Consider the following 20856-nt stretch of genomic DNA (forward strand, 5'->3'; position numbering starts at 1 on the left):
AATTTACCAAACATTATAGAAGTGTTTTTGTTTTCATTCATACTGTTGCAAATATGATGGCAGCTATTACGTTCAGTGTTGTTCAATGTTAAGTATTTGTTTTTTTTTAATGCTTATTAGAGAGCAAAACTTCATTTTGCCTGTTACATTTCCACTGCATTGATGTCAAATCTTCGATAGTGCTCCAGTTTGTTCATTGGGACCACCCTGTGTAGTCTGGCAGGAAAATGTCATTTTTGTTTATTGTTACACAGACAGGAAATTTAGATCCAGGTCAGAGTCATTACATCCACAATTTATTAGAAACAGTGCAGCAGAGATGGATCATTGAAAATATCTTGAGTCATACAATTACTGTAACCCATTCCCATTAGAATGATTTGATTCTTTTCCCTCATAACAAAATAAGTCTGAAAATGTCCAATTAAAAACACATTTTCCCTCTTCAAATGGATCCTGAATTCCTCATGATATCTTATTGAAGCATATTTCCTATTACATCAAAGTTTGAAAAACAAAATGAATCCACAATAACCATAACCAAAAACATGAATATAAATGGACGGTTTAATGTTATGGTCGGTATTTTCTACAGGCCATAGTCGTAGTTGGGTTTTCCCTCAATGTAAGTCTTGTAAAAGCCCCTGTAGGTGTCCACACTGTGCCTGGTGGCTTTGACAGTCGGGTCCTCCGACATGCACTCTGTCCATGTCTTCAGCTCAGGCACGTTGTCAAGGCAGCTGAAAAGACAAAGGGAATCAAAGCATTCACCCAAGACTAAACTACAACACATGAACATAAGTCACACAAAAACATCTGTCATATCAGATGTCATGAAGGAAAGACAACAAGGAAGAATTGACTTCTATGTCTTACTTTTGCACTGTTCCTACTATTTGTACCTTTTGCTCCACTCTATGGTGACCTCAAGTGTCTTTAAATGCTTCCATAAATAAAACACATTTATTTTTAAATGTCCTGAGAGATTATTACTTACTGTTTCAGTTCAAAGATATCCAGCCTCTCAAAAAATGGCCACATCATGTAGTCGATCATTGTGATGGAATCGCCACCAAAAAACTTGGTCTTCTTATTAACCAGGTCCTGAAAAATAAACATTATATTAATAAGTGTTGGATAAAATACTGTAAAGGTACAGTCATTAAAGAGACACATGGATGATCTCACTTTACTCATTATCTTTGACCGTTTATAAAAATTCATAGGCAATTACAATTGCACTCATTCCTAAGGACAAGCTACCAAATTACATGTCTAGTGAAGGTGTAAAGAAACAAGAGCACTCGACTTCGCAACCTGCCTCATTTAATTTGGCGAACTTCTGTTTCAGTTCAGCTTCCAGTCCTGAGACATCCTCGCCATTATTCCTCCCTGTTGATATCTTGTAGAAGTATGGTACTACCTGTAGAGAACAGTTGTTGTAAGCTGATTATTTGGTGATGGTAATAGTACAACCCCAAGATTTAGTTGCGGGTTTTCATAAAATATACCTTGGAAAAATGCTCCAGCATCATCTTCTGCTGAGCTTTACCAAAAGCAGATGAAGGAAGCAGCTTCTTCTCAGGGTAAACTTCGTCCAAGTATTCGCAGGTGATGGGAGACTCATATATCACCTCACCAGCAGGTGTTTCCAGTGTTGGGACAAGACCAAGGGGATTCTTCTCAATGAACCAGTCAGGTTTATCTTTCAGGTTGATGTTGATGGTGTCATGTCTGAAAAACAAAAATAGACTTAAATCACAAGTGCAGTATTAGTGATGCTATGGTTAAATAAAAATGTTTCTTTACTTGATTCCTTTGGCATTCAGCACTAATCTGGTTCTCTGGGCAAAGGGGCAGAATCTCATACTGTAAATCCTGATGTGGCCTTTGGGGACTGGACCAGGTGCAGCGCTTCCTAAAAGAAAAAACAAGGAATTCCATACATGATAAAGAGCAACTAGGAGAGCATGCTGATTTATGTTTACTACCATTAACAAGTACTTATGTTACTGTAACTCTGGCTTATATACTGTGATTCACATTTAAAATAAAAACAATTACAGATTCAAAATTTAGTAAAGTTTATAAGAGTCAGAAAATCTTTAGCTGGCTGGTTGTGGAGCCATGTACACTATAGAAAAAGGAAGTGAAATAGTGCATTCTGTTAAAAAGAAAGTGAACATGCACGGACCTCTAATATGCACTTTGACAGTTTTTTGGAAGTGAATAAGTGTAACTCTAAACTTTCAGCAAAATCACAATTCTTAATTTTTTGTTCAGCTGTATGTACAATTATGTACCAAACGTTAAGTATTTTATATGTAATGATTCATATGACGAAATTACACCGTAAATTCAGAGGAATTACACGATATATGTTGGGGAATTACAATATACATCGCGGGCTGCATTAAATACAGTGTTACCAAATAAAGATTTCACAATTTTGAATGTTTCAAACACCGTTAAGACATTGACAAGGATGTCTCACACACACTTACATAAATTAGTGTTGAAAGAGACGGAGATTGGGTGGTAAATTTCTAAAAATCAAGTTTCCCCTTAACTGTCGAACAGAAAGCTAATTCAACCTCGTAGAGGCCTGCAGAAGACTCTTCAGTTAGCACAGTAATCGCCGTACGTCTTACCATTAGCGAAACACTTTTCAGTAGACATGTTCGCACTTCATGTGGTGGATGAAGTCAGTGTGGAAAAAGGTTTTGGTACGAACGGAGAAAGTCTGTAAACGACAGAAAAAAGAGCGAACTGTGCAGCGGTATAAACTACAGCTGAATTAATGTATTTCTTTCTTCTTTTTTATATACTTCCTGTGTGGGCGTGTCAGATAAATTATCAGCCAATGGCACGAAAGAGTGGTTTCTTCTGGTTGCCAGGGTTACACAATGATTCACAATTGTTTGTATGGCTGTTGAGCTCTTGAAAAAAAGTTTAATTTTACGGTGTGTTGTTTTAGTATCACCTCCAAATGGACGATATTGGAAGTTTAGAAGTCAGGTATGTAGCCGCTACAAACACACATATGTATTTTTACATTCGAACAGAGTGTATATTCATGTTCAAGTACCGTTTTATACAAGTGTCTATAGCAATTTGCCACCTAGATAATGTTTGGCTTTTGTGTTACTCCCTCCAGGTGGGTGCAAGGTTTTACAAACAAGAGTATCGAGTTTGTCGACAATAAAACAGTATGTTACACCAGTGGGAGTCATATCTGTTTCCTGAACCTGGAGACAAAATTGCAAAGTGTGCTTCAAGGCCCAGGCGGAGGCATTGGTGCACTGACAGCCAATGGGACCAGTGGAATTTTTGCTTTTTCTGAGCAACGTTTATCCCCATCTATATTTGTGTACATTTTCCCCCAGCTTCAGTTGAAGAATGAACTAAAAGGTAACGGGAGATTGTATGATTTTACTGTGATTTTTCACCAAGATGTATTAGATTTTTAATGTTTGTTTGTGTACATGCCTCCTACCTTTATTTTTTCTCACACAAATACTAAATATTGATTTTTTTTTCTAGGAACTGCACAGCTGGACTACACAACTCTGACGTTAAGTAATGGTGGTCCTTATTTGGGATGTTGTTCCTCTCTTCCAGACCACACCATAACAGTGTGGTAAGCCACTGAAAGTAGTACACTACCTTATACTGTGTGATATATATTTCCAGTTATGTTTATTCAGGCTGAGCAGCTCTGTTACTGTAATTGTGACTGTGTGATGCAGGAACTGGGAAAATGCTGAGCCAATTTGTACACAACCACAAGCTGGGCAGGATGTCATTTCTTTGGTGTTCAACCCTCAGAATTGGCTCCAGCTATGTGCTTTGGGCACTACATCCATCACTGTCTGGAACATTGAGAAGAATGCCAGCCTTCATGTCCTGAAACCACGGTAAAGCAGACTTGGGAGTACCAGCAAGTAGTTAAAACTTAAATTGATATATGGACATTTCTGTGATGATTGAAACGACATTACCTGCATTTATCTAGATGTCACAGGGTCAAGCAATGTTTGTGTATGTTGTATTTGTTGTGTTACAGTGTGGTAGAGCTTCCAGCAACTGATGGTTCTTTTGCTGAGAGATTGGTGCCCCACTCTCCCGCTAATACTGTCAGCAACAACCTGCCCTATTTTGGTCCAGAGATGCCTCCATCAGCCATCTCAGGGCTTAAGGGAGACAGGGCAGAAAGCATTGTGGTATTGTCCCACAGTCACTTAAATATCAATACTAACTCAATAAATACACTTTCACCGATTAATATGTTTGTTTTTATGAAGCAGCTGTGATTCATAGATGTATGAATCCATTTGAAAACATTTTTGCTATCAGGTATACAACCAAAGACAAAATGTAAACCCAACACCACATGTATTTACACAGACTAAACTCTGCACCAAAGCCAGACTAACTCCTACTGCCATCTGCTGGACAGCCACATCAGAGCTCTATGTGGGCTGTGCGGAAGGATTTTTACTACTTGTTGACCCAGAGAGCTTCTTTGTCTCAGTCCTCTTCAACCCCACAAGTAAGCAAACACACACAGTGGTACTCAAGGACTTGAAAGATACTTATTTCTATTCTTTTAGTATTACCTATTTTATTTGGCAATAGAAAAGACATTTGACATCTGATTTGTGTTTCACTTTTCCATAGCTCCTGATGCCATTCCTGGTCTCAGACAGAAAAACTTTCAAGGTTTAACCCTTGACAAAAATGGTTTGATTGCTGTAGGGAAGGTAGGAGCCCACTGAGTGTGACATCCTCAAGACTGAAAGAAGAATAATACATTAATTCCTCTGTCAACTGGTGATGTGATTTGCAATTTCAGGCATCAGGAACTCTCAATTTCTCCAATTTGAAAGGATTTTGAAATGCTTATGTTTCACAGGATGGTGTGGTGCACTGTCTGCAAATCAATGGCACTCAGACCGACATCACACAAACATTGCAGTTAGAAGGACCTGCCACAACTGTGATTTTCTCCCCTGATTATGAAACATTACTTATATCTTCTGATACAGTAAGTACTCAAATATACCATAGTGTGGCATGTCACACATACAAAAACACATGATATTCTATCAAATAATTATTTGAGAGAAAAATATATATTGAAAATAAAATCAGAAAACGTAACAGGTTTCTTGTTCTTCAGGGACAGATCTATGCGTTGAACCCAACCCGGTCGGACGAGATTGTGAAGGTCCTGGATATCCTCAGTGGAAACTTTGTGGCAGCAGCTTTGTCACACACTGACAAGAACATTTGTGTGGTAAAACATTTGTGTTGCTCAAGAATTATAGTGTCCCGTGATGGCATGTTTAATTTACGTCAATGTCTCTTAAGTGAGTGATGATGTTTGTTTTTTTCCTGCTGGTCGCAGTCAGTGAGGGATTCTGGAGAACTGCAGCTGTGGTCTGTAGATGGCATTTGCCTCAGTTCCTTGTCTCTTCACACTGAGGTTAGATTCACTACATATGAACATTCAGAATAAGTAGAGCCATAGTAATACACTTGTCCTGTAAGCATGTGAAAATGACTTCTAATTGAATGTATCAGAACAGATGTAAACTTCTAATCTGTGTTTGTTTAGGTGACAACTCTGGCCTCCTGTCCTATTGCACAATATGCAGCTGTAGGAACAACTTCAGGAAATATTCTCTTCATTGACCTGAGCAGGGTGCAGCAGCCACGTCTGGTGCACCAAGTTCAGCTCTACCACACTCCTGTGGATCACCTAGTGCAAGTATCTTCCATTCCCATGATACCATAGAGTATCAGTATAACACTGTACTTGTGACAAAGCAACTCATAACACATTTATGAAGTAGAGGCACGAGTTACCTCAACCCCATAAAACCCAGAGAAGATAACTGCTCTTCTATTTCTGGTCAGGAAAGCAAATTAAAATGTCACGTTAAATGGTTACAGGTTTTCTTATTGTGGACACATATACTGTATGTTTATGTGTGCGTGTGACCTGTGTGTATTTGTGCTTTTACAGTTTTGATCAAGAGGGTCACTACCTTCTCACTGGTGCCTCAGATTCACATATCTATCTACTCCATGCAAAACCATCAAAGAAATTTTCAGTCATAGGACACACAGGTTGATGATCTTTTTAAACACTATTTAATTGATTAGACATGTTACTACTCTACTGTCCATACCAAAACACTGTACATATCAATGCAAAGGTAATTTCAGCTTAAAATGGATATATACAATAGACATATAGAAAATTGTTGTCCCATTACTGTAACACTTTGACTTAAAAAGGACAATGTATTTGTTAATTTTATTTTTACATATTGAAAAGGCAGATCAGCATCCTTGCCTCATTTGGTTTTCTTTTCTAGTTGTTCCTGGACCCATTTTGTCACTTTCCACTCAGTGCATCAGGAACAGTGGACAGGTGAAAGTTCTTGCACTGAGCACTGGACAGGAGGGCAGAAAACATGAAGGTAGCCTCCTCACACTGCTCTCTCTGCCTGCGAAGGACCTCACAGGTACAGCACTGATTTAGTAGACTGATTCACTACTTATACTTTTTAGAAATTGGCCATAAGTTTCTTTTTTTTTATTTTTACATCAGCACTGGTTGAACACCACCTATCTTAAAATTATTTGGCACACATCCAGAGGAGAAAGAGCAATTAATAATAGAGAACAGATTAGGGCCAGTGGTTCCCATTACCTCTCTGAACAGCCTGTTGAGGATAAGTCAGGGGCAAGATGAGGGTCTAATAAGTGACGCATTATTCATAAGATCATGTGGTGATACTGACCTTAAGCAGGTCAATGAATTCAGACAGAGGTAAGGGAGGTCCACTGCAGACATGGGAGGAATGATGTTGAAACACGCAAAAGATAAGAATTTATTTCGCAGTTGATGGATCATCTCTTGTAGTTGAGGGGAGTTTTACAAGGTGATTCATAGCCAGAAACTCATTGTTACATCTGTATCAATCTGTAAGCTTATTGGACTTCCACTTTTCTTCTCTTTCTGTTGTTTTAAGGCTTGAAGATCATTTATCATTCATCAAAGGCAGAGATGTTCATCACCAATTAATAGTACTTAACGGGACACTTTTACCCAAATGTTTAGACATGTTGTCATAAACGCTGTTAAAAAGAAATACTATGACTAAGCGGTTTACAAAAACACACCCTTTGTTTATACAGCAGCATATGTTGAACAAGAGAGACCATGAGTCAATCTCATGAAGGAAGTGCAAAGATTAAATCTTGGGTGTGGCAGCACTTCTGAAGCCACACACAGGGTATAAAACAAAAAAATATGAGCAATGTGTTTTAAGGTGCTATCCATGTGATAGTTACCCGAAATTACACTTTCTAATCACTTATTTATTTGCTTGCTTCTTATTACATTTATGATGTGTCTCTGCTGACCTTTAGGTCCTGATTGTGTAGACCGACATGGTTGTGTGTCTAATCACATCATCAAAGTGTCCAGATATGAAGTGCCTCATCCACTTAAATCCTGTGTTCTGGGAGTCAGTGAAGTATTTGCTTACTGCCACAGAAGGAAAACTCTTCAGCGATTTCAACTTTCTCAGGTTTGCTGTTGCCTAATGCTCCAGTAACTGATGATCCTCTGTCATCATCTTACTAAAGTATCTTTTGCATTTACATTACATTTACAAAAAACATTTTCATATAAACAGTAGCCCAAGTTTGTTTATGTGTTCCTAATCTGTTTAAACTAGAAATATGAAACTATGATTCTCAACTCTTCCTCTCAGGACACGGATGGTCTCTCCAGTCAACAGGTGGTTCAGCTGAAACCGGAGCAGGAGGTGAAAGGTCATCCATTGGGCCCTGCCTGTCTTGTACTGTCCCCTCATAAGTTATGGCTGGGTTCTATAGGCCGAGATGGCCTACTATGCATTAGAGAAACTGCTTCCATGGTAGGAGCTTATTATTGTTACCGTTTGAATCACATTTTCACAATCTGTCGTGATTATTATGATGCTGTTGCTGCACCTACAGGAGCGATACATTGAGCTGCAGTGCCATTCATGCCATCTTGGTGGAGTTCGTAGCCTGACCTTCTCCGCAGACAGCCAGACACTCCTCACTGCTGGCTTTAAAGACGGCTGTCTTGTGTGCACTAATCTCAGGTAAAGCAGCAAGCAGTCTGTCAAATAATGCACAGCTGTGAACAGTAGAGGGAACTGTTGCTCACAATAGTGATGTCACTCTCACGCAGATATTGTGTACATCAAAAAGTACTTTACTCTCATACTGCTGGCAGTGAGGGACTATAGTAAATAAACAACTGGAGTGGAGGGTCGATGGGGATAATGGCCATAATCTACAGGAAAACAAAGATCCAATAAACTTGACAGTAGTATCTCCCCACTGAATCACATCCCACTTACATTCCACATCTGCCTTCTCTTCTTGCTCCTGCCTGCTTTTATTTTAAAGTTCAAAAATCTTTTCTTTTCTCTCCTTAGCTCTTATCACTTTTCTGTTATCTTAAATCACAGTTATGTAATGTTTCAGGACTTTTTTTTTTTTTTTTTTTTTTACATCTATTGTTGGTTCACTATGTGTCTAATTCATTGGCTGCTTAAACTGTTGGTAATATGGGAATTTAAAGGATAGTTCCAGTGTATTTTTCTTAATGTCAACAATTCCCATTAAAAGACCTAAACCAATCACCCCAAAAGCCTGATATAACTGATTACTCTTAGTCATAGAGCTCCATTGTTGTCCAAAAACTATTAGAACTACATCAGTTAGTCACACCGTTACACATTTTCCTTTTATGATCAACAAAAGCACTGTAGTTTATTCTTAGTCAGTCCCATATACACCATCCTGGTGACGTCCCCAGCAAATACTCTATTTATTCCTGTTTGAGTAATGTTCGTGACCACACTCAGCTGCTTTAGGAAAAAACGTATGATTTAAAAAAAATTAAACTATATACTGTACTTGTGGCCTGTTTTAAACTTTTAAAGAGTTATGTCTTCTAACGCACTGTTAGTCCGTCTGTTTTTGACTTTTCATAGGAATTGTTGACGATAATAAAAATGTAGAATTTTGCCAACCTCATCCTTTAAGGTTATTCTACTCTTCCTCTACACGTATTCTAAGGTGATCATTCATAGTTCATAGTATCTTCATAAATCTGCTCTCTTTTTATGTGTATGTTATGTGTTTTCCATGGCTCCATACAGAATTAAAGGTGTGGATGCTGAAGTGAACAAAGCTACTCAGCATAGCGAGTCTACGGCTCGTTTCTTGAGGAACATATTCAATACAGAGAACACTGTCCTCATCAACATGCCTGAGTGGAGCCAAGGGTCCTGTGCTGACACTGAAAAACCAAAGGAAAATGAGGTAAACAACAATAATCAATTCTATTTTTTTTAAGATGTTAATTTGTACTACTACTAACTGTGCTGCTTTTTTGTAGCTATTGAAACAGTCAACACCAAACACACCAAAAAGCACACTGCATTACATAAGATACACTCAGTTGTTTTGGTGCACCCCCTAAAACTAAGGCAGTCTAATACAACAGATCTGTAATAGATTCAACCTTTATGAAAGTTATAGTGTGGCATACCCATAAATTTGAAGAATATAATGGGAAATGCGATCCGAAACATTTTGTTTCTGAGCTGTTTCAGCTATCAAACAGGAATCATGTGTGTCCTTAGTCAAGGCACTGTGGCATAAATCTGGTATGAATATTACACAATGTAATAGATGTTCAATTATGTTATTATTGCTTATATAAAGGCCCTGTACATTACTGAACCAAATGAAGACTTAAGCAATGTGTCAAAGAAAATTCCTTTATTTATTTGTACCTGTGTGTTATTCTTATGTGTTGTTAACACTCTGTAGGTCAGCGGTGGAGCAGAGGCTATGGATGTGACAGAGCAGGATGAGAGTTATAATAGCCAGCTGTCTGCTCCATCTTCACACCCTACCTGGCTGGAAAGCAGGCATGAGGCGGTCAGTGACTACCATGCTGTAATATTTGTGGTGGTGTACCATGTGGATAATGTTAACTATGTTTAGATACTTCTCTTGTGTCTCTGCAAGTTGCAGATGGAGGATTGTGTAACTGTCCTTTGCACCTGTGTACGATATCTTGTTCAGAAAGCAGCTGTGTTACTTTTGGCAGACAACATCTTGATTTATCGTACTTAAAATGTGAGAAAATCAATCAATTATTAAGTGGTTGAGTGCTATAAAGCAGATAAGCATTTGTAAAAATGTGTTTAGTACTTTGTCACCTGACAAGGCTTCTTGATAACAATAAATTGATATTGAAGGTGTGGCATTCTTTGAGTTGTGGGTTTCACACCTCATCCTTATTTGTACATGGGATACGGGCAGAGGCACTTTGCCTGCCTTTTCCAGCTTTATGCTAGAACATGCTTTCTAATCTGACTCACATGTTCTTTGGGGATCTCTTTAAGTCAAGCCTTGTCATGTTGAGTGATGAAGTGTTGGATAGCATATAATTTTTTTTTTTTTCGATGTGGTAAAATTGATGATTATTAATGCTGTTTGCTTCCAAATCATGTTGGTGTACTTGCTGTGGCTTGAGAGGGTGTTGCAAAGTTGACATAAGGCCAATTTAATACTACCTGGTACTTTACTTTAGTGTTTGTCAGTTAAAATCTCTTACTTGTTTTCAATCTGCTTATATTGAACAGGTTATAAAAAAAGAGAATGAGCAATATTCTGACACAAAGAAAAACCTGAGGAAAACCATCAAAGAGTTACGTGATGCTGTAAGTGAGTTTTACTATACATAAGAAGATATCGTGACAGTCACATAACTTGCTGACAAATCAACATCCCACACTGCATGTAAGCACAAATACTGTACTACTAAATACAGTATGTTTGGTAAGTGCTTTTCAATTCAATAAGACTTATCTCTGTAATTATATATAGCAGCACACTACCCACAGCCGCACATACACATGAAAAACAACAGAAAACTGTTTGTTACAGAGTGAAAAGCTAAAGGCTAAAACTGCATGTGGAATTCTAGAAATAGATACATGAATAAATTAATATTTTTATGTAAAAAAATTCATATAAACAAACCTCTGAAGCTATGCTAATCCAGTGGGATCTCAAAAAATCATCGGTCTGTCTATAGAACATTTTTATTTCTACTTTTATTGGCTTCTAGTACATAAAAATACATTGTGGCCATCATGAAAAATACATATTAGTTCAAGAAACAGTTTACATTTGTATGTCTTTAACAGTGCAGCTAAGATACTTATATAGTATAGTATATTTGAGTTAGATGCACAATTACAAAACAAGTCTTTATTTTAATTTTCAGATCCAGGGAATGATGCGGGAAAATGTGAACCTCCCAGATATCGAGCGTCTGAAACAACATGAGTTCAACCTGGATCTTGAAGAGAAGAAGAGACTAGAGGCCATGGTGGAGCAGGAGGTTACCAGGGTAAGGCATGTACACTAACATGAATTCAGTGAATTTTAATTTTGCTTTGAGGTCATGATGGTAGTGATTCTAATGCAGTCACATTGTAGGTGAGAGAAGAAATCGAGTGGAAGATTTTAGCGAAATGTTACCTCCGTGATGTCCTAAAGAGAGAGTGCTGGGATTCAATGAAGGTCAAGGGAAGGTCCATTAAGGTGAGATCAGGAGCAAGCATTCATATGTCAAAAAAGTGTTACAATATTAATGATGAGTATGCTGTAATCTATATATAAATATTTTAAAATACCTTCTATCACAGATGTTTCACTCTGAACACGAGGTGAAGAACTACCCTCTAAAACAGCGAACAGAGAAAGAGGTGGAGGAACTTCACAGTGTTCAGAATAACAGGAAGTTTGAAAAGGCTGCCTGCACCGTAAGCAATGCTCAGGCCTGAACAGTCTGTGGTTTAGATTCTGATTAACACTGTGTAGAAAAGCACATGTGATGAGTTAGAATGGATTAGATGACATGTGTGTTTTAATGTGAAACAGAAATGCAGCATGCTAACTCACAGCCAAAACCAGAAAATAACTCACCAAAGGTTTTACATTTTCTAAAAGCTGCAGCAATGCAATCTCTTCAGAATGCTGGTTGTTTACTCCCTGGAAATACATTTTATGGCAAAACCATTCAAGTCGAAATGAGTTTACTGCTGGAAAATAATTTGATGTTTTGAATCTTTCTTTTGACCTTTCACTGCTACAACCTTTTAAAAATGCTTGAATACATGCCAGTCCACCAGTGTTGAAATCTTTTTAGATTTATGGCTGTGTGGCTGAAAGCAAGTGTTACAATAGTTCTCTTCACTGCAATATTCTGGGGATAAAGTTTATAATCTTATGGCCACAGGTTCAGTCCTCAGCGTTTATCTCATCCCTCTCATTCAAAGTATTTGTCTCCACATTTTTCAGCAGAGCAGCCTAAAGAAAAGTTCCAGCACAACCAGCACAAAGGAGGAAGAGCAGGGGGAGCAAGACCACATGGCAGAGAGTGCTGCTGTAACGGGAAGTTTCTCTGCTCAGTTGGGATATTCAAGTCCTTACATCTATGATCAGTTCAGCCTGCAAACCACAGAACAGAGGATCAACCAGATAGTTCTACTTCAGGTGGGAACCTGTTCCAAAAACTGTTGCATCTCAGCACAATGTGATAATGACTTTTCCAAAACAGTGCCCAAAACACACACTTAAACAAAAAGTGAATAAAATAGTTATAAAGAAAGAAAGTGAAATAAAGAACACATAAAAAGGTGATTTATGAGAATTGACTGACGGCTCAGTCATAATATTTTTTCACTCTTCCCCACATACAGGATCTGATTTATCGTATCAAGACAGCTTTTAATACTGAATTTGAGGCCTTGCACAGGCAAAAAGTGCAGGAGCTCAACCGTGTGCGGGACAGGAACAGACACATCAGGGAGATCATGCTGGAGCTGGACATGAAGGAGAAGCTGTGGGAGTCCAGCCTGACCAACAACGAGTGGCCAGAGAGGCTGCTTACTGTGGACGACTCTGAGGTCACTGAACTCCTCATGAAACATCTGAAAAGTTGACAAAGTTCACATAAAGTTCAATAAACAGAACAAACATGTTGAAATACTTTTTTAAGCATAATGTGAAATGGTACACAGTTATCATAAGATCATAAGATGCTTCTTCACAGTTTACCAAAGAGATATGCACCTTTCTTCCACTCTAGATAAAAGCAGAAAAGTACCTCACTGAAGAACAGAAAAAGGAGGAGGAGAAAAAGAAGTTGGAAGAGCAAAGACGTTTGGCTGCCAAGGTATGCTGCCACAATAAATGTGTTTTTGTTTTTCAACTCTTGTTTGTTGCTAAATTCTTCAAATAATTCTATATAAAATTGCTGCATCTAAGATTATTATTAACTACAGTATGAGTAAATCTAACAGTTCCTTACCATAAAGAAATTAAATATATAAATGTTACTTGATCCATAGAATATACAGCAAGTTAATCAGTTCTGTCATATTGATAAGGTTTTTGTCCGTGTATTGTAGGGGGATAGCTGCAGAGATAGGGCTCTCGATGACATGATGGATGGAGTGCTTGAAGTGAAAAAAGAGGACATCTTGAAAATGGTGGGTTAAAATATTTGAATTTCTGTTAAAGCATTAATACTGTAATCCCAGATATAATATACCCAAAATAATATACCAGGAGTTTCATGTTGCGCTGTCTTCTGTGTTGTTTAAAATGTTAGAACCAGGTTGATGTAAACAAGTAAGAAGGTGGTCAAGTCCAGTTTTAATAAATCAGCTGGCTTGAATCTGTCTGCTAAAAAGAAAAATGTAAATTAGAGCTACAATGATTAATCAATTAGTCAATTGACCGAAAATGATTCAGAAGCTTTTTTGATAATCGATTAATCATTTTAGTTCTTTTAGCTTAGTCAAGCAGAAATGACAAACATTCTGGTTCCAGCTTCTCAAATGTGAAGATTCAATGATTTTCTTTGTCATAAATGATAGTAAACTGAATATCTTTGGCTTTGGGACTTTTGTGGAATAAAACAAGACACAAAACATTTTTTGAATGTCTGAGAAAGACAGAGAAAAAAAAGAAGAAAAACTCATCCTTACCACCTGCAGTAATTTCTTAGGACGAACACAAAATGCTATATCTGTGAACTAAGTAATACACAGGAAAGCATTAATTCTCTCCCATTAGGAAAATTATGTCCTATTTTTTTTTAACTTGAATTGTTCTCTAGACAGTGTCATTTGAATCAGCATGAAGGGCACATAGTTTCTTTTGAATTTACTCCACAGGAAATACCTCCGCCTGAGTTTGTTTTGACCAAACCTGACATCCACTGGAGTGAGGAGGAGAAAAAAGTCTACAAAGAGTATGAGAAGAAAACCAAAGACCTGAGTGAGGAGAAAGAGAAATACAAAAAGGTATTGAAGTAGATACATTCACATTTCGGTTTTACTATAATCAGAAAAATTAACTTCTAATCAGTGATTAATATAAATCATCTGTTAACTCTAATGTTATATTGCAGACACTGGAAACTGAAATGAAAAAACTACAGGCATCCACCAAGGATGCGACCATAAAGTTTGATGAGAGTTTGACAAAGCTGTTTGAGAAGAAAGTAAAATATGAAATGGCTATACACCAGGTGAGCCACCACACACATATAAACACAAACACAAACACAAACACACACACGTGTAGAACATGCATGTGACACAGACTGATTAATAACACAGACACATGAAATCAGTCTACATCAAAGTTGCTTCCTTTTCCTCATTTTCCCCAGGCTAGATGAAGGGTCCCCTCTTCTCACTGTGGTTTCCTCCTTGAAATAATTATGAGATACGATATCTTGTGTATGTGACATCTTAAAAAAAATCCTGTTTAATGTTTTTTTTCCTTCTCTTTACAGGAAGAGCTCAAGATCACTTATCTTGTTTATTCAGTAATCATAGAACAAGAGATGAGAAATCGAGAGCTGGAGCTCAAGCTCAAACTTGAAAAAGCGTTGGCATACAAGGTCAGAAAACTTTTACTCAGTAATGCTGAAGGAATTTATGACCGCCAGCTTCAGATTCTGTTATTCGTGAGATACCTGAGTGAAGCTGTGTGGTGTTCTTCCAAATTTTAGTATAATATCTTCCCATCGCTCAGGCGTGTTTTTCAAGAGCTAACGTGTCCTCATTTGTTAAGCTTTATTACTGCCAGTCACTGTTTCCCGTACAGCTCATTTTATCAGCATGTATTTTTCTAACAGGATGAAACTGGGGAGGAGGTGAAGAGACACGAAGAAGAGGTAGAATTGTTTCACGAGACCTATGACAGCATCATAGCTGAGGACAAAGTGAGCCAGCTTGGAAAGTACTGAAATAATTTTGGTTGTAAATGGCTGTGCACATAATATAATATAATCCATATCTCCCAAGGTTCTTGACAAAGAATTTAGGAAGGAGTTCTTTGATGTACCAACCCACGTTGTTGATCACTTGTATAAGCTGTTCAAGCGTAGACCCAGGTTTGTAACACCTACAATTTATTTGCAAACGTGAAACATAATGCAGTTGTGGTGACTCATAGCTTCATACGTAGAGAGCCTACAGACCGAGCTGCACTGTTATCAGAGTCTTTAATGCTTCAGGGTTCAAAAGATGAGGACTCAGACCGACAACAACTCCAACCTGCTTAAAGAGCAGCATCCGTCCGGTTCTCTGGCTCCTGATGTGCTTGGCAAAATACTTAAGGCCATGGAGGAGCTGGATGCTCCGGAAAATATACCAGAGGGCTTGAACCCGTCCATCTGGGACAGATTTTGTCTCGTCCGCAGAGCAAAAGTAGAGAGTGAGCAAAAGGTAATATGAGGTTAAAGATTGGAAATACATTGGAACATTGCTAGACCACTAAAAAACATAATATGCAACAAATATGCAATTGGCATAATATTTTTTAGTTTGTGTACAAATATTCTAATACTTATCAACAATGGCTTTCCAAAGTGTTTTTAGAATGAACCATTACTGTAATGCTTTGTGCAGCCCAGCTATTAAACAGATTTAGGAAACTTTAATGAATGATTGAATGTATTTTACTCTGTGTTTGTATCTGTGGTTTACTGTTGCACAGGTAAAAGTACAAGCTTTGACTATTGCTGAGATGCAGGCGTTTTTACAGAAGAGGAGAGATGAGGATAAGGCTGCTCAACAGGAAATTAAAAATCTCACTGATGAACTTGAAAGGTATGACTGTTGTTTTGTCATTCATTCTGATCATAAGTAGTTGATTGAGAACATAAGAATATTTATTTGTCACTGTACTTAAAAAAAAAAATCCAGCAAGGATGGCCTGAGAGAATGCCACTCTTATTCTTAAAATTGTCTCATTCCCTGTATCCTTTGACCATAAGCAAATGCTCTAAAAAATTAAGCTTAAAAATAAAGGTGATATAGTAAAAACTAGATAGTATTAGTGTTTTATTGTATTCATTTGAAAGAATGATCCTCCAGAGTTATTTGTTCTCGCGCTTTCTTCTAGTCTACATAAAGAGAAGAACTGTTTCCTGACAGACATCATGGCCCAGGTCCTGCTCAAACAGGGCCAGGTGGAGGTGTCTACCACAGACCTGACTGCTGACTACACTGACTCTGTACTTCTCCACAGGATTGTGGTGGAGGACCTAAACAAAACCATCAGGGTCAGCCTTTACTTATTGTAAAACACAGACTCTTGAAAACTAGGATGTACTGTATATTCTTCTCTATGTATCTATATACAAAAATACACAAATGGCATATAAGCATGTACATAAATACAATGAGTTATACAAAAAGTTTCCAAATATGCCAAAGCCAATTTCAAGTGGTGGTCAAATACATTGGTTTTGAAAATGTGTGTGTCTGTGAAATGATGAGAATCTTTATGATCAGATGCTTGGAGAGCAGAAGATAGCCTCGATGGTGGAGTGCAAAGACTTCCGTAAGGGCATCATCCAGCTGGAGTGGCAGCACAAGATGATGAAGATGCAGATAGAGGACCTCAACAACAAAGCGAGGGACATCCAGATGTTACGTCTCACTGAGGACCAACAGGATGTAAGTGTCTGTTTAGCTTTTCTCAGGGACTTTGGCATCTTTTATCCTCAATCAAATACTGGCTTGGCCTCAATATGGAAACAAGCACTAAACACTTTATGAGCAATAATGCTACTGCATAGTGAATAGATTTTACCCTGAACATAATTCTGACATTGTAATTATACGTCAAAAGTTTTCAAAAAGTTCAATATCTGCCTGGAATGGCAATGAAACATCTGCGTTTGGGGTGAAACATTAATCCTGTTTGCATTTCTGGATAAACCTCAGTCGTTGATATCAAGGTAGGTATTTTGGGTTTGGCAGCATGAGATGTTTTGCAAGCAGAAAATTGTTACCATCCCTGAATACAGATGGATGAGCTTTTGTTATCAGACACACCTTTTTCACACAAGCTCCACACCCTCTCCACCCTTTTCTCTTTTTTTGTTTTTGCATCTTTTAAAACTTAAAGACTGCTTTAAAAACTACATGTAGACTTTCTTTGCTCTGTTTATGCCTTTAACACATCAGTTTTAGTTTGACGTTATACTAAAATTAAAAATTCTAGTAAACAGAGAAGCATCTGTGCTTCATTTGGCTGCACGTTTAGATCCAAGGTGTGAAGAGGCAGTTCAGTCAAATACAGACCACAAAAGCTGACAGGAAAATACTTTGCTCCTGCTCCATTAACCCCTTCATACACATTAAAAACACAAGAAATTTTGTGATTTACTCATGTTTAAAAAATAACACGAACTCGATGGTTGAGCAATGAAAAATTACATAAAGATCAAATGAGTCATCCATAATCTTATTTTCAACAAGTCGATGAGCATGGCACACACAAAACATGTTTCCACGCCTGCATGCCAGTTTCCTCAGGTAGTGTCTACTGTGGCGTGGCATGAAGCTTCCTGTCATTGTTTAGGCCCCTGAAACCATGGGAAAGAAAAGCTTTATATTATAAATAAATCCATCCTGAATAATCATTAACATTTTATAATGAAGCATTTTGCTGCGATTGTTGTGGGATTTTTCACTGAAAGAGCTAGAATAATCTAGCCTGAGAGAAAATTCTGTTGAGACATTTTGTCATTGCTCCTTCTGTTTTTGTTTTTGAATTCTGGCTTCAAAAATGTCAGTTATTCCCCTTTCTTTCAGTATCTCAACAAGACAAATCAAGACAGTCGCGTGTCCAAGCAAGTTTCCATTCTGGAGAAAACAATAGCTTTCCAGGAAAAGGTAAAAGACAAGTAACAATGTGATCTCATCAAACAGCTCTTGTACACCTTTAAAGTTAATATGCTTATTATGCCCTTGTTATTTTCAGACTCATCAACAGAGTGTGCAGCATCGCATAAAAAAAATTGAACAGCTTAACAGGCAGGCAGCGATGAAAGCTGAGAAGAGCACAATTTTAGAAGAGCAGCTACCTAATATAAAGGTGACTGTGGCGGAGAGGACACACATTTATGAAACAATAGGTAATAAAACATTTATTTAAGCTAATAAAACAAATTGAGATTTTAGAGCCTCCCCTGATTGATAATGTGGCTTGCTTTTTGTTTAGCTTCAGAGGAAAATCAGGCAGCTCAAACAGAGGAGCGCTACAAGGAAATCGTTCAGAAGAAGAACTTAGAGGACTTTGCCAGAGCACAGGCGGAAGATCTGGCTTTCCTCTGGGCCGAACTTGAGCGCCTGAGGATGAAGAACTTTCCTTCACTTGATCAGCTTAAACACAACTGAGCAAAACCTTCTCTTTAACACATAACAGGGTTTTATTTACACTTCTTTTAACAAGTAAACTGAACATGAAATTTACAACTCAAGCTGTGAATACAAATTGTAGCAGCAACAAATAAAACAAATAATTAACTCTGATTTTTTTAATGTGACTGTTCCTCTGTAGTATTTTTGTACACTAAATGATGTGTGTGTAATATTAGGTACTGAAGTCCTCCTCTCTGCGGTCAAAGTGCAGAATACCGTCATCCAGAGCAAAGTGGTCAATAAGCTCAGACAGGCTGGCCTTTCCTCCCTCTATCAGGACATCTGACTGGAGCTCACACAGCGCAGCCTGAGCACAACTCCGCCACTTGTCAATCAAGGTTTGGAGCTGTGTTAAATCATTCTAGGGAGAGAGATGTACATATAAAATTATTACTTTCAGTCTATTTCACAAATTAAATGACATAATGTTATATTAGGAGCAGCCCAGACAATTTAAAGGTAGCTGATACCTTGCTTCGGTACATTTTAACCATCTTGAGTCTACGCAGAGTCTCCATCTTGTCTTTAACCTCCTTCCTGAGTTGGTCTCGATGTTGTGCTAAGTCTTTTGAAGGAGGATGTGTTGCTTCGGGAATAGGTCCAGTAAACTTTTCACTCCCTGACCTCCCGTCATTTCTGTTTATGTCAACATTGTCACTGATAAGTGGAGGATTATTAACAGTCTGAGAATCTGCTAAAACTTGTTTGCCACCCTCCTCTAAGTCATCAACACATAGTCGTTTGGCCACAGAGAGGGGTGAGGTGAAGGAGCGCCTTGATCTCTTCAGCCTCTCCTTCAGTGAAGAGCTCAGCTTTTGATGAGGCTGGGAAGATGAGCATGATGAAATACAGGACACACAGTGTACAAACAGTTGATAATAATCAATGTGAGAGTATGCACAAACTCAGCCATGACACATAGATGGTGCATTTATGGGATCTTATATAAGGCTATAGTTTAGGTTTCAGTAGTAGTCAAATTAAATTAAATTTAGAACTAATTTTGACCTTTATAATACACAGAATGTTAAATATCTTTTTTCAATGCCGTACCAGTTAAAGAATGACTGAAAACAAACAATAAGGTCTACAAATATCTATTAGGAACATTCATTCATTGACATTTATGCCAAATTTTCTGTATGTGCTGTATATATCAACAATTCAAAGTAAAATAATGAATCAATTAATGTGACCTGGACCCATGGCTTACTGAAAAGGCCTATGTTGCACAGGCCCAGGGGCCCAAGGGGTTAGGCGACTGGTACATGAAGTTTAAGACCCAGACATTATATTCCGGGTACATGACAGCTTTAACGAAAGTTAATATAAGTAGTTCACGTACCTTTTCCTCTTTGTATTCACAGGGGCTTGACTCCACTGAATGGCAAGGTGAAGAATACACTGATTTTACTTTAGCTGCTTTAGGGGTGATTTCCATCGTTGAATTTTACTTTGGCTAATGTACAGTATCAACACTGTGACGTTACTAGATTCAAATTAGCCAAGGTGGTCACATAACTTCTCTACAAACACCTTCGGAAAAACCCAAACTACACGAATGAATAACGCATTCACATTAACTAGTAAACAACCAACAGGTTTTCACAAAGCACCGTCAAAAACATAAAGCTGTGAATGTGATACGAGATTCTTCTGTTTTTCCGTATTTTTTTTACCTCCAAAATCAGCGATTGGACAGATGTAAATGACGCATCGCCGAAGAGAATCTTGGGAGCTGTAGTTGTTTAAGCCCGCTAGGTTGTGCCACAAAACCACAAGTTTAAAATGAATTATAGTTATAGTTATACATACAAATGACTTTAGTGATAGAACAAAACAATTTCTTCTGAAGTTATTTCAATAGTTAAGACACCACAGATACAAACAATGAGCTTATTACAATACAACTGAGTAAAATAATAATAGGCTTACTATTTTTATTAAATTAAAATAAGAC

At 37.8% G+C, this 20856-nt stretch overlaps 3 protein-coding genes across 3 annotated transcripts; 1 reads left to right on the plus strand and 2 right to left on the minus strand.

The window, feature by feature from the left end:
• Positions 1 to 274: 274 nt before the first annotated feature.
• Positions 275 to 2818, minus strand: LOC130180889 (glutathione S-transferase omega-1-like). The gene is made up of 6 exons (XM_056394530.1): positions 2652 to 2818; positions 1810 to 1918; positions 1512 to 1734; positions 1322 to 1423; positions 998 to 1104; positions 275 to 740 (listed from the first exon to the last, which is right to left on the minus strand). Exons 1-6 carry the CDS (start codon positions 2677 to 2679, stop codon positions 590 to 592), a joined length of 720 nt encoding a protein of 239 aa, XP_056250505.1. The 5' UTR covers positions 2680 to 2818; the 3' UTR covers positions 275 to 589.
• Positions 2819 to 2901: 83 nt separating this feature from the next.
• cfap43 (cilia and flagella associated protein 43) lies at positions 2902 to 19007 on the plus strand. Its single transcript, XM_056394532.1, has 38 exons — positions 2902 to 3018; positions 3158 to 3411; positions 3544 to 3640; positions 3750 to 3917; positions 4067 to 4223; positions 4408 to 4552; positions 4681 to 4763; positions 4916 to 5047; positions 5183 to 5299; positions 5411 to 5488; positions 5621 to 5769; positions 6032 to 6135; positions 6387 to 6536; positions 7447 to 7607; positions 7794 to 7958; positions 8041 to 8171; positions 9240 to 9402; positions 9916 to 10026; positions 10737 to 10814; positions 11384 to 11509; positions 11599 to 11703; positions 11808 to 11924; positions 12463 to 12657; positions 12864 to 13070; positions 13253 to 13339; positions 13575 to 13655; positions 14346 to 14474; positions 14582 to 14701; positions 14972 to 15079; positions 15317 to 15403; positions 15486 to 15574; positions 15698 to 15908; positions 16180 to 16292; positions 16588 to 16747; positions 16980 to 17144; positions 18288 to 18368; positions 18457 to 18610; positions 18697 to 19007. The coding sequence occupies exons 1-38, from the start codon at positions 2990 to 2992 to the stop codon at positions 18870 to 18872; spliced, it is 4983 nt and encodes a 1660-aa protein (XP_056250507.1). The 5' UTR covers positions 2902 to 2989; the 3' UTR covers positions 18873 to 19007.
• Positions 18881 to 20566, minus strand: sfr1 (SWI5-dependent homologous recombination repair protein 1). The gene is made up of 3 exons (XM_056394531.1): positions 20242 to 20566; positions 19367 to 19720; positions 18881 to 19257 (listed from the first exon to the last, which is right to left on the minus strand). The coding sequence occupies exons 1-3, from the start codon at positions 20335 to 20337 to the stop codon at positions 19069 to 19071; spliced, it is 639 nt and encodes a 212-aa protein (XP_056250506.1). The 5' UTR covers positions 20338 to 20566; the 3' UTR covers positions 18881 to 19068.
• Between the last annotated feature and the right edge of the window lie 290 nt (positions 20567 to 20856).

The sequence above is a fragment of the Seriola aureovittata genome, chromosome 14, assembly GCF_021018895.1.
Source record: "Seriola aureovittata isolate HTS-2021-v1 ecotype China chromosome 14, ASM2101889v1, whole genome shotgun sequence".
NCBI lineage: Eukaryota > Metazoa > Chordata > Actinopteri > Carangiformes > Carangidae > Seriola > Seriola aureovittata.